Below are 12,154 nucleotides of genomic sequence, written 5' to 3'. Positions count from 1 at the left end.
TGGAGGCTGAGATTTGCTGGAGCAGCAGCGAGGATTCCTGCCCTTCATTAGGCAGCAGTGTGTGAAGTGAGGTTGGTGTAGGTCTGGAGCAGGAGAAGGCAGAGCCTGCAACCCAGAAACTGTGGGGTGTAGGACTGTTAATCACTGAGTTTATCAGTGAGCCTGGCGGTTACAAAGCATGCTGACTTGATGGCCAGCCTGAGGATGTAACCGCGTTGTGGGCGGGTGTCACTGTGGCTGCCTGTGATTTTCTTCTCAGTAATGGGGGGTCTGGGAGGGACGCATGTCCTCTGAGGCTCTGGCCCACGGAAGAGGAGAGCTCCACACGTGGTTACTGGCCTACGGGTACAGACCAGCCTTCTGCAGGCACGAGCTTCGGACGAGCTGCCCGCCGCTTGCGGCATCTCTGAGTGTCCACTCCGTGAGCAGGACCGCAGGGCCGGCCGTGCAGTCATGGCCCGGCTTCAGATGTGCTCCCAGCTGGCGCTGTTCCGCTGATGGAAGCTGTTGTGTAGAGACAGTTGCAGAGTCGCCGAGTTCGTCAGATAGCCATTTAATCTTTTTAAACCCTAACGGCAGTTTGTACATACACAAGTTTGTTGGTTGGATGTCTTCAAAGCAGAGCTTATCTGTGTGGTATTAATTAGCACTGGTTTCAAGGCCTTGCTAGCATATCCTGTACATGAAGGTTTTAAAACTGTGAACGGATGGCCTCCCTTGATATTATCTTGCCTAGATATAGGGATGATAATGATTTTGAAAGTGCTGGGCAAAGGACTGGAGTAAGAACGTCTTCAAGCACCCAGGCCTCTTCCTGACTACATCGGGAGGCGGAGCGTGGGCAGACTCAGCTCAGAGTGACCTGCAGCCACGCCCACCCCAGAACCCAGTCTCAGCTCTCCTCAGCACTCCGCCCACACGCCACCCTGGTTCCTGTGCACTGTGTTTGCCGACTGTCTCCTAAAATCAGCCGTGGGCAGTTCAGGCACGTGCGTGGGAGGGTGCTCACACCGACTGAGCAGCTGGCTGCGGGGACTTCCACCCAGCCGGGGTTGCCTCTAAACTCCCAACATCCGTTGTTTTTTCCCTTTTCTTTCACACCCACCTTTGTGGATTTCTTCCATTTAAAAAAATCCAAATGATCTGATAAAAATTCACCCGCCTTTAAATAAAAAATTAAAAAAACACCCTATTAACATGTGAAAAGAAGTAAAAAAGAATTTGCCTGCCTTTGATGAACCTGACTTGGATCGTTGTATTTCCAGAAGAAAAGGAGTAGCGAAACACACCCCGTTTTCCGGCCTGGGCCCTGTTCCTGTTCACTGGGGCGACGTGCGCTGCCGAGGAGATGAAGAAAATATACTGCTGTGCAGGAAGGATGTCTGGCGGGGTGGGCCGTGCCCTCCGGAGCTGGCGGCCGCCGTCAGGTGCAGCCTCGCCCCTGGTAAGAGAACATGTGCTCTTGTTTCCCTTCCTCGTGTTTCCAGCACAGCTGCAGATGGCCAAAGCACCCCGGTGAAGTCTCTTCCTGCCGCAGTGCAAACACGGACGCCGGAGTCACCACGTCCCTCGGCCGTGATTCAGCAGGAGTCACCAGCGGTGTGTGTGACAGCCCAAGTCCCGTCTGACCTCACATTCGACGTGTTCCATTTCCTCTGATTTGCTCCCAGAAATGTCACCTACTGAACATGGAACACTTGCTCTGGTCATGGAAAGTCATGATGCACTCGTGACAGAAACTCACCCGAAACCAGACATGAAATACAGCAACCATAACAGAACGTGTTCCCTCCACAGGGCGAAACGTGCTCTTGGTTCCAGTGTCCCCCTGAGTTTTATAAAATCAGTTGCTCCCTGGGGCCAGGTATCCTGTAACACCGTTTGCTGGCCGCAAGGTGCGGGGTGGTCCAGTCCGCCAACCCGCCTGCACCCCTGTGAACGTCCGAAGAGGTGGGACCTGCCGCCACCACAATGACCCAGGGTTTCCCGGGGACCATCGTGTGTTTTAATGAGCGATCGCAACCCGAGGCCCCCACACTGTCACTGGGTCCTTCTTGCGTTTTCCTTGGAGATGGCAGCATAACCCCATGTCCCAGGGCCTGAAGTGCTGGCAGCCAGTGCTGTGTGGGAGTTTCAGTTTGGGTGCAGGTGTTGGGGGTGGGAGAGCGCAGCTCCCACCACGGAACCTGCAGAGACCCAGCACAGAGCTGCCCCTGTGGGCTGCTGGAGGCCCGGGGCCGTGCCCGGTGCTGGTCCATCCACAAGTCCTGTGAGTCCCCTGCTCGTCCTCTGCTTCTCACCCCTGGGCAGAGCTCGTGCGGCCAGAACCAGCTGCACATCACAGCCCTGTGGGCGGGTGCTGTGAGCTGGGCTCCGAGGGGCGCTGCCTCTTGTAGGTTCTCATCCTTGTTCTGTGTTCAGTCTGATCGATACAGCACTGCCAGGTAGCCAGGAAAGTAAAATCAGGAAAACGACAATTATTTTTCTTTTGGGATATTTATCTACTTAAAAAAAACCCTTTCTAATCTGTATAAACTCTCCGCTTGTTTAAAGTGGGGTTGCAAATATAAACTTGAGGCCATTGATAAGCATCTGTAAGACACAGAAGGCTGAGATACATTTGAAGTGAGACAGAAGAACAGAGGCCTCGCGGTCACTGCCTGAGCGTGCGAAAGCACACAGCTGGAGTCTGCACGCCCGCGTCTGCGGGGAGGCGCAGAGGCCCTAGCGCACCTCTGAGCTGGGAAATGACGCTCAGAGTCTTGTCATCTGGAACCTGATGCCTTCCACCAGGGGCAGAGCAGGAGCGTGCCTACCGGTCGTCAGGAACAGCAACCTCCACGAAGGCGCCTGGAGTTTTGTTTGCGAGTTAAACCCAAGTCGGAGTTAAACCCCATCGCGCTCTCTCTCACGTGATTTTGTGTGTGTGTCGGGAGGGTGTGGGGCGTTGACTGGGTTTTGTCCCTGAGCTTCTCCGTGTCCTCACAGTCACACGCACAGCCAGAGAACCACAGGTTCCACAGTAAAACGCGACGCTAAAACGCGAGGTGGTGACCGTGATGGTTCTGGGTCGTAGGTGATTTCAAATTCCCCCTTGGTGTACTTTTTCTTGTTTTCCCTAAGCTTGCCTGGTGGTACAGGGAGGACAGGCAGGGGAGAATACAATATAAATAAGAAATTTATACATTTTCCCATCATTTTTTCTGCTTTCCAAGCTTTCTAAGGGAAAAACACACAATAACTTCTACAAATTTGTTCCCTACCATAATTCAGCCATCAGCTGATTACAAGAAGCTGATGTGCAGTATTGAGAACAGTTATGCTGGTTGAACCTGTCTTCCTTCTCTGCAAACGAGGGCGCGCTGACACGGAAGGGGGGGCACCGAAATGGAGTGTGAGCCACCTGCGGTGGTCCGAGTCTCTGTGCAGAGCTCCAGCGCGGCACCAGAAAAAGCGTGTGTGGACAGACGTCGCTTACTGAGAGCTGTGGACCCCGTGGGCCAATCAGAAGCCTATTCCCTGGGAATCAATGCTTAGCATTTGGCAGAAGATGCAACTGAGTTTCCTGGAAGGGACCCAGCCTGTTCTCAGCCTTTTCCCATATCACGGCCTTCATTCCAGAAAAAACAGGTCGCCTGGCTGTTTCCCAAGCATAGTCCATGTTGTCCTGTGCTCTTGTGCATGCTGTTTGCTCACTCGCCTATGACTCTGAAATCCCACACACCCACCGAGGCCTCTCAGCTCCCAGCATCCTTCAGAGACGCCACGATATCCCGGCGATGAGCAAGCTGTCTTGCACAGAACCCCTGCCGCTGTGTGTTCTTGACGACCCGTGACCAGGCACCCCTCTGGTTTCTGCGGCTGTGGGGAAGACACGCCAGGGCTGCTCCGCCTCAGTGCTGTTGGTGTGAACGCAGCTCAGTCCGCAGACTGTGCGGGACTGGGAGGACCATGGAGCGGACACTTGTGTGTCCGTATGGCTGACAGGGCTCTGTCACTCACGTTACCTAGTCACCAGGATGGGAGGCGTTGGGGTAGAACACGTCTCTTGGCTCCGTGTCACCGTGTGGGTTTCACTGTCTCTGGTTTCCTGTCGCACAGGCCCAGCGTCCCCCGTCCTGCGCCTGGCTGGTGGCAGCAGCAAGCGTGAGGGCCGTGTGGAGCTCTTCCACTCGGGTCAGTGGGGCACCGTCTGCGACAACCAGTGGGACGACGCGGACGCAGAAGTGGTCTGCAGGCAGCTGGGCCTCAGGTTCGTCTCAGTGTTCTTCTGTCTTGCTGTAATTTTGGAGGCTAGTGTTTGGTGCCCAGGGGCAGTTGTGTGTGTCTGCATTTGCATTGCGCATCCTCAAGCAAGTGGGAGGAGGCAGCCCTGATCCTCCCACCAGGCCTGGGCTCCCTGTGGAGCGTGGGCGTGTCCTCCGCAGGCCCCTCTGCCCCTTCCCGAGCTCCAACCAGCCCTGCCCCGTGGTGACTGCCCATCACATGCCCGATCAGGCTTGCATCAGAGTTCCCTTCTTCCCCCAAATATTGTCTGAACTTTTGACCTCTGCTCCGTTACTTGGTAAGTGTAGGTGTAGAACAGCGATGTTGGTTAATGCACAAAGGGAATCATCCCCGTCTGGGTAGGAAGGGAAGACTGTGGCGACCGTTTGGGAACAGGACGTGGCTGCCCCACAGCTGCCAGACCCTCTCCTCGTGATTCTGAACGTTGGTATGGCGGGCCTGAAGGTCTCTCTAACATCCTGCTAGCCAAGCTTTTAAAGCTTGATATTTTACTTACGTTTGCAACGTCTTCATTTAGCATTTTGTGGGGAGGCTTCTCTGTCCAGGCATCTTTTTGTCCGGTGAAGCGTCAGCCTCAATGTGTCTCAATTTTGAAACTTGAACCACCCCAGAAATAACCTGAGTCTCTATGGTCAATTAATATTTGACAGAGGGGGCAGAAGCATAAAATGAGGTAAAAATAGCCTCTTCAACAAATGGTGTTGGGAGTACTGGACTGGTACGTGCAAAAAAATGAAACTCGACCCCTAACTTACATCATACACAAAAATGAACTCAAGACGGATGAAAGAGTTAAATATAAGCTGTGACACTATCAAAGTCCTAGAGGAAAACATAGGCAGGAAAATCTCAGATATTCCACACGGCGATATTTTCACTGATACGTCCCTTAGAGCAAGGGATATAAAGGAAAGAATAAACAAATGCGACCTCATCAAAATAAAAAGCTTCTGCATGGCTAAAGAAAACATAAGCAAAATGAAAAAGGAACCAACTGTATGGGAAAACATATTTGCCAATGATATCTCAGACAAGGGTTTGATCTCCAAAATATATAAGGAACTCATATGACTCAACACCAGGAAGACAGAGAATCCAATTGAAAATTGGGCAAAGGGCCTGAACAGACACTTCTCCATGGAGGACATACAGAGGGCCCAGAGACATAATGAAAGTATGCTTAGCATCAGTAGCCATCAGGGAGATGCAAATTAAAACCACAATGAGATTCCACTTCACACCAATTAGAATGGCCATCATAAACAAGTCAACAAACAACAAGTGTTGGAGAGGATGCGGAGAAAAGGGAACCCTAGTGCACTGTTGGTGGGCATGCAGACTGGTGCGGCCACTGTGGAAAACAGTATGGAATTTCCTCAGAAAACAAAAAATGGAACTGTCTTTTGACCTGGCAATTCCACTGCTGGGATTATACCCTAAGAACCCTGAAACACCAATCCAAAAGAACCTATGCACCCTAATGTTCATAGCAGCACAATTTATAATAGCCAAGTGCTGGAAGCAACCTAAGTGCCTTTCAGTAAATGAGTGGATCAAAAAGCTGTGGTGCATTTACACAATGGAATTCTACGCAGCAGAGAGAAAGAAGGAGCTCTTGCCCTTTGTGACAACATGGATGGAACTGGAGGAAATTATGCTGAGTGAAATGAGCCAGGCAGTGAAAGACAAATACCTGTAAAATACCTGATCTCACCTGTAAGTAGAACCTAATCAACAAAACAAACAAGCAAACTATAACCAGAGACACTGAAATAAAGAACAAACTGAAAGTAACCAGAGTGGAGGAAGGAGGGAGATAACAGGAGAAAGAAAGGGAAGGGTCATCAAGGAACATGTATAAAGGACCCATGGACAAAGCCAGGGTGGGGAAGGTTGGAGGGTGGGAGGTGGGGGTGGGTGGGGAGGGGGGAAAATGGTGGCGGGAAAATGGAGACAACTCTACTTGAATAATAAAAAATGAGAAAAAAAATTGAACCATTTCACTCATTCTTTTCAGTTGTTTCTGTACATTACCCATCTCTTTTAAAAAACTCTGTGTTTATATTAAAGTATTTTAAAGTAAAATACAGACATTTTACCTCCAAATAGTTCAGTGTGCAGCTTTTAAAATAAGAACATTATCTTGTGTAGCCAAGTCATCCTTATCACAGGTACTTGGCAGTCCTTCTTGACGACGTCCAGTACCGGTAGTATTCAAATGCCACAGCTGCTCCTGCAGCGTCCTGGACAGATGCTCTGTCCTGGGCCAGTCCCGGGCCTGGACTCGTGCTGAGTCTGAGCTCCCGGGCCCTGGAGTTGCTCTCAGCCCCGAGCATACTCTCTGTCCTCCACGCAGAGGCTGGCCGTGGTTCTGGACGGGTCCCACCTCCCAGGTCTGTGTCACGTCTACTCCTCTGCTCCTCAGGACTCCCAAACTTGGAGCCTTGGTCCAAAGGATAGGTTAGACCACAGCAGGCATAACATTTTCTCTAGAGAGCGCCACAGGTGGTGTGCCTCTCACCTGGCGCCTCGTCGGGAGGTCTAGGGCAGCCATGGCTTGTCCCCTGGGAGGCTCAGATTGAGCCCTGGCTGTAGGAAAGGTCACGTTTCCCCGTCGCTGGTTCTGGGAGCCGAGTGCCACTCCACAGCCCGTGTGGACAGGAGTGAGCCAGCCTGGGTCTGCTGGACGAACGTCCTGGGTCATGTCACAGTGCTGCTGGGGTCACGGCACCTGTTTCCTCCCAGGACTCAGGAATGGGGCCGACGCATTTTATCTGAGAACGTGGTTATCAATCGTTATATTTTCACGACTAGATTTTGAAGCTGTTCTGGTTGGGTTTCGATGTCCAGACCAGTTTTCCTCAGACTTCCGGGTGGAGATGCAGTGAGCACAGCACAGGCTGTCCAGAAACCCCGGGGACGGGGGAGGTCGCATCACGTTGCTGAGCCCCAGCTGCCTCAGCCACAGCACGGTCCCCACCATGTGGGGTCCAGCGTCTGCTAAGCAGTTATGCCCGTAGCAAGGACGTGCTATGCTTTGTCTGGCAGGGGCGGTCTAGTCAGTGAACGTCACAGCTGCAAGATGCTATCAAACATTCAAAATACACTGACCTGGTAGTGGTGAGATTACCAAACACCATTACCCAGCCCGGCACGTCTACTGAGAGAGCTGCATCTGAGGGTTTCCCATTCGCGAAAACACTCTCATTAATGTGAGTGTTCGTTGGTGTCAGTTACGTGGTCCGTGGTGTGCTAATTGGTTGTCACGCCAGTGAGTGAGAAACCTGTGTCTTTGTCAACAGGATTGAGAATTTTGAGGGTGTACTAAGAGCACATTTAACATGACCAGTTACAGTATGGGTTATTCTAAGTTTAAGATAGAAGGCATTTTTAAATCATTAACACATGTCTGTGGGGAAAAGGCAAGCTTTTTATTTGCTCAGAAAAGTGCACAGAAAATTCCTAAGACACACTGTGGACACTGACTACAGCTACAGTTCTCCGTGGACACTAACTACAGCTACAGTTGTGGAAGTGGTTCTAAGAGCAAAGGGCTTCCACTCCCCTGAGCAGCCCCGGACGAAGGCTGTTGACGAGCAGTGGTGTCACATGGGAGGGACACACAGAGAGCCGTCGTGAGGATGGCCTGTCAGTGCTGAGCACGCGAGTAGGCTCTTCCCCATCTGTTTACACGTGTTTACATCCGTCCTACACATTAATGCACCGCTGTCGTTAGCATGGTCTCCGAATACCCACGGCAGCCAAGGGCCTCCACCAGCCCACGTGCAGCCAGCCCCACCCCTCCCCCCTTTCTCCCCGCCTTCCCCACTCCACCGCGCGCTTGGGAGAGCCTTGTCTGTGGGTCCATTTTCTTTCCTTTTGCTTGACTGTGTGACTCCCAAGGCTGCATTACAGCAGCGTTCTGCTCCACGACTGCTCGCCTCCAGGACTTGTTTGCTCTCTGGACGGCCCGAGGTGCTTTGAGGCAGGTTGTCTTTAATGGCACAGGACTGGAGGCTGACAGACAGCATGGCTCCGCCTCGGCCTCCTCAGCGCTGGGGCATCCCCAGGCAGGACAGCAGCGCTTTCCTTGTGAGGTGCTGTCGTTGTCGACCCTCATCTTTCAGTGGTGCCTGTGGGTTTGGGGAGCCGGCAGGCTTCCTAAATCCAAGAGGCATTGCTGTGCTTAAGATGGTAAAATCTGATCACCCCAGAACTTGGAGAAAGAGGAGGAGCAGGAAGGGAGGCAGCCAGATGTTAGAAAATGGAACTTGAGGACGCATCTGCACACCGTGAAGTTCCAGGTGGAGCCTTTTTAATTAGAGTTCCTTTTATGCACCAACATCAAAGCGTTGCTTATGTCGTTCAGATCTCTTAAAAGCATAGCTTAGGACTGTGACGTCGCATTTTATTGTGTGCGTGTGCTGGCGTTTGCACAGGAGTTGAAAATTTTTGAATATTTCTTTCCTCGGGTTATTTTTTTGGCTATAAAATTATCACATAAAGTCATATTATTGAGTGGTCAGAAAAAAAAATTCTTTGCTCTTTTATTTTATTGCCCTTTAATTTTAAAAAGTATTTTATAAAAGTTGCCATAATGTAGCCTGGGATTATGGAGCAGGAGAGAGACCCACGTGGCGGGGGCGGAAGCCGGGCCCTCTGAGACCCGGCCAGCGGCTCCCAGTGTGGAGTTTTATTTTCATGTCATGCCATTCGAGAAATAGCCACGTGTTAAAGAGGAGAAATACGAATATGGGGCTAAGAGAAACGGGGAGGTTATGAAAGAAAAGTTAATTTTGGGGAGGAAATTAGTCTGTTTTAGACAGACAGCCTTCAAGGTGCCCTGGGCACCTCTTTCAAACAGCCTGGGAGGCTGGAAGACGACGAAGCTCGGTGGCAGGCAGGCTGTGCCACCCAGTGGCAGTGTGGCCCTGGACGATGACTGAGCCCCCTCAGCTCCTCATCTATAAATTGGGGAGAGCACCATCCTGGGGTCGCAGGGAGGGGTCAGTGAGTGGACAGCTGCTAGAGCAGCGCCCAGCATGCCGCAAGCATTCGGCCGCGTCAGACCACATTGTTGGGGTGGGTGGGGTTGTGTCCCAGAGAGAAATCGAGGGTATCGAGCACTGCAAGTGCGCTCTTCGTCCCTAGGTTACCGGTGCTGCAGACTGACGTTGCCGTTGAAGGGCCAGCCCTTTATATAGAACCCAGTGAATATCGTCCTGCACAGTAAAGTTGCCTAGCTCTGGCTTTTTCAGAGTAGTTGCTGGACCGGGAGACTGAGCCAGGAGGTGCTATTTATTTGGTCTTTTTTACGAAAGCACAAACAAACAAACACCCTTCTGCAACTACAGTCCGATCAGTTAAGCAGGTCAGGAGGGCTTTGGGTAGGGATCGGACGTGGAACCGGTTCCTGTTTATCCGGGATTGCTGCTCTATAGGCCCGACAGCCGGACAGGGAGCGCTGACCGACGCGTTCTGCCAGGAGCACCTGCTTCAGGGCTTCGCTGTGGCCAGCGGGGAGGAGAGGGCAGCGCTGGGCTGTCACCTCAGATGTGCGGCCAGCGCCCCCCACTGGCGGGGACAGCTCCACAAGGGAGGGGCCGAGAACACGCAGCTTTGTCGAGTTCACTAGCACAGCACACCCACACCCACATGTTTTGTGTTGCTCGGCCCGCTCTGCAAACCTCTCGGAGGGCACAGCCCTCGGTTTCTCTGGTGTTTCCCTCAAGCCCAGAACGGTCGAGGGCACCAGGAAGTACCGGCGACTGGCTGAAGGAGTGTGTGTGTGTTGTGTGTGTGTCATCTTCTTAATGTTAATGACCTCAGAAGTGAGCGAGGACACCTAGGTTGTGCTGCCTTGTTTCCTGACGTTTGTCGTTCTCAAGTTATCGGTTTTTCCTAGTTAGTTTAAAGGAACTTTTGTGATCGTTGAAATAATGCTCATAAGCAACGGAAATTATGGAAATACGTAAGGAAGAAAAGAAAACACCCCAGTGGCCTCTGAAAGAGTGCATTCGAATCTTGAATGTGGTTGGAATACACACACTCTCCCAGGCTGTCCTGAGTCACTCTCGGCCAACGGGTGATTTTAGGGGTGGTTTGTTATTTTTTCTGAAGAATAAAAACCCTTGAGTTTGTAACCTTTTAGCCTAACTATTGTGTGAAAATGATAATAATCTTGAAAAGCTCTACAAGTGGGGTAGGTAAGAATGCATTATCATTGTTTCAACCTGGCCGCCGTGAGGTTGGGCATCTCACCATGTGGTCACTGCCCCGGATATTTCTTCTTGTGTGAATTCTCAGCTCTCCTTCCTTGCACTGGTTTGTGTGTGTGTATTGGTTGTTTTGTCTTTATTACAATATAATAACATTGGTTTGGTGAAAAAGTCCGTGTGGTTTTTTCTGTAAAATAGAAGACACACGTTTCATTTTCACCAATAACTTTATTGATTAGGATGTTTTGAGTATGTCAGCTAGCTCCCGCATGGTAGAATGTTGGTTGTTCTTAATTAATGTCTTGATTGGATCGCTATCAACTTCAATTGGTCTACCCGATTGGAGACCAATTGGAGCAGCGTCCAGTGAGAACTCTCCAGCATCGAACTTCGCAAACCACTTCTGACACGTTCGATCGGTCACGGCACCTTCTCCACACACTGCACAGATCTTTTTTTGAGTTTCAGTTGGTTTTTATCTGAAATAATAAAGCATAATATGCTGAAAATGTTGAGTATTTTCTTCAATCTTCAATATTAAAATGGCTACACAGAAACTCACCAATTTTGGTAGGGTTTTTAAATGCACACTGATATGACATCTATCACACTACAATGTGGCAGCATTGTTTCGGATGAAGTTAAAATCACCTAAGCGCCACTAGAGCTATGATACAGAAAAAAGCCCCAAACGAACTTTTTGGCCAACCCAGTATACTGTTACTGTTATTAATTTCTAGAAGTTTTTTTCCTTTGGTTGCTGTTCATAGTTAAAATATTTCTTCCAGATTGTCGGTTTGCCTGTTGGTTCTGATTAGGGTGCATTTTTCTGCATAGGAGTTTTAGATCTGTATGTGGTTAAGTTCAACTCCAGGTTTCTAATATTGCTCAGGAAATCTTACCCCCAAGGCTACAAGAGCTATGCTTTTATTCTAGTAACTTTTTAGCCTGCCTGCCTGCCTTTCCTTTTCCCTCCCTCCCTCTCCCCTTCCTCCTCCTTCCCTTCTTTCAATATTTAGATCTCTGATCCATCTGGAATTTATTTTTGTTTCTGTTAGGAGTTTAGGATCACATTTTATGTTCTTTCATACCGGCCCCTGGTGTTCGTATAGCAGCCAACCCTGGCTCAATGAATTGGACCCACGGAAATTGTTTTAATGCATCTTACTCTTCCCAAGCATTTATCCCGGGGCACAGGTCCCAGGAAGCGGTCACCCTCCTTCGCCACAGCCTTGCTCTCCGGCTGTCCTGCCCTGCTTGGCCACCCTGCTGTCCTTCCATTCCCCAGCTCTTAGTGCTCTCTGAGTCCCTTCCCATCATTAATCAAGCGCCTCTGGGGCAGGGCCAGCGAACCTCACTGTGTGTCTCTGACTCTGCAGCCCCTCGGCGGGGCCTTTGTAGTGCTCAAGCCCCCACAGATGGATGGCGAGCTGGCGGGAGTGTGGCCCTGTTCCAGCCAAGCCTCACTTCTGCACAGCGGAACTGGAATTCCATGTGGTTTTGGTTTTGAGTTGCCCCAACCATTTACGTAGTACGCAAAACTGCCCAAAGCTCCCAGGCCACAGGGCAGCGGCAGTGGGCAGCGTGCAGCTCTGCCCTCGGGCATCTCTGCCCTCTCTACTCAGGAGCCCCAGTTCCCCTGCCCTCTG

General features: G+C 50.9%; 1 protein-coding gene across 3 annotated transcripts in view; it reads left to right on the top strand.

Annotated features, from left to right (window-relative positions):
• The window catches only part of PRSS12 (serine protease 12), a 58,044-nt gene that overhangs the window by 11,900 nt on the left and 33,990 nt on the right, over positions 1 to 12,154 (top strand). For all 3 annotated transcript variants that reach the window (XM_053911905.2, XM_053911903.2, XM_053911904.2), the window contains exons 3-4: positions 1,266 to 1,444; positions 4,102 to 4,252. In XM_053911905.2, the coding sequence (XP_053767880.1) occupies positions 1,266 to 1,444; positions 4,102 to 4,252 (330 nt within the window). The remainder of the gene's footprint in view (positions 1 to 1,265; positions 1,445 to 4,101; positions 4,253 to 12,154) is intronic.

This window comes from Desmodus rotundus, chromosome 9 (assembly GCF_022682495.2).
Source record: "Desmodus rotundus isolate HL8 chromosome 9, HLdesRot8A.1, whole genome shotgun sequence".
Classification (NCBI taxonomy): Eukaryota; Metazoa; Chordata; class Mammalia; order Chiroptera; family Phyllostomidae; genus Desmodus; species Desmodus rotundus.
This window is presented reverse-complemented; position numbering and strand designations above follow the sequence as displayed.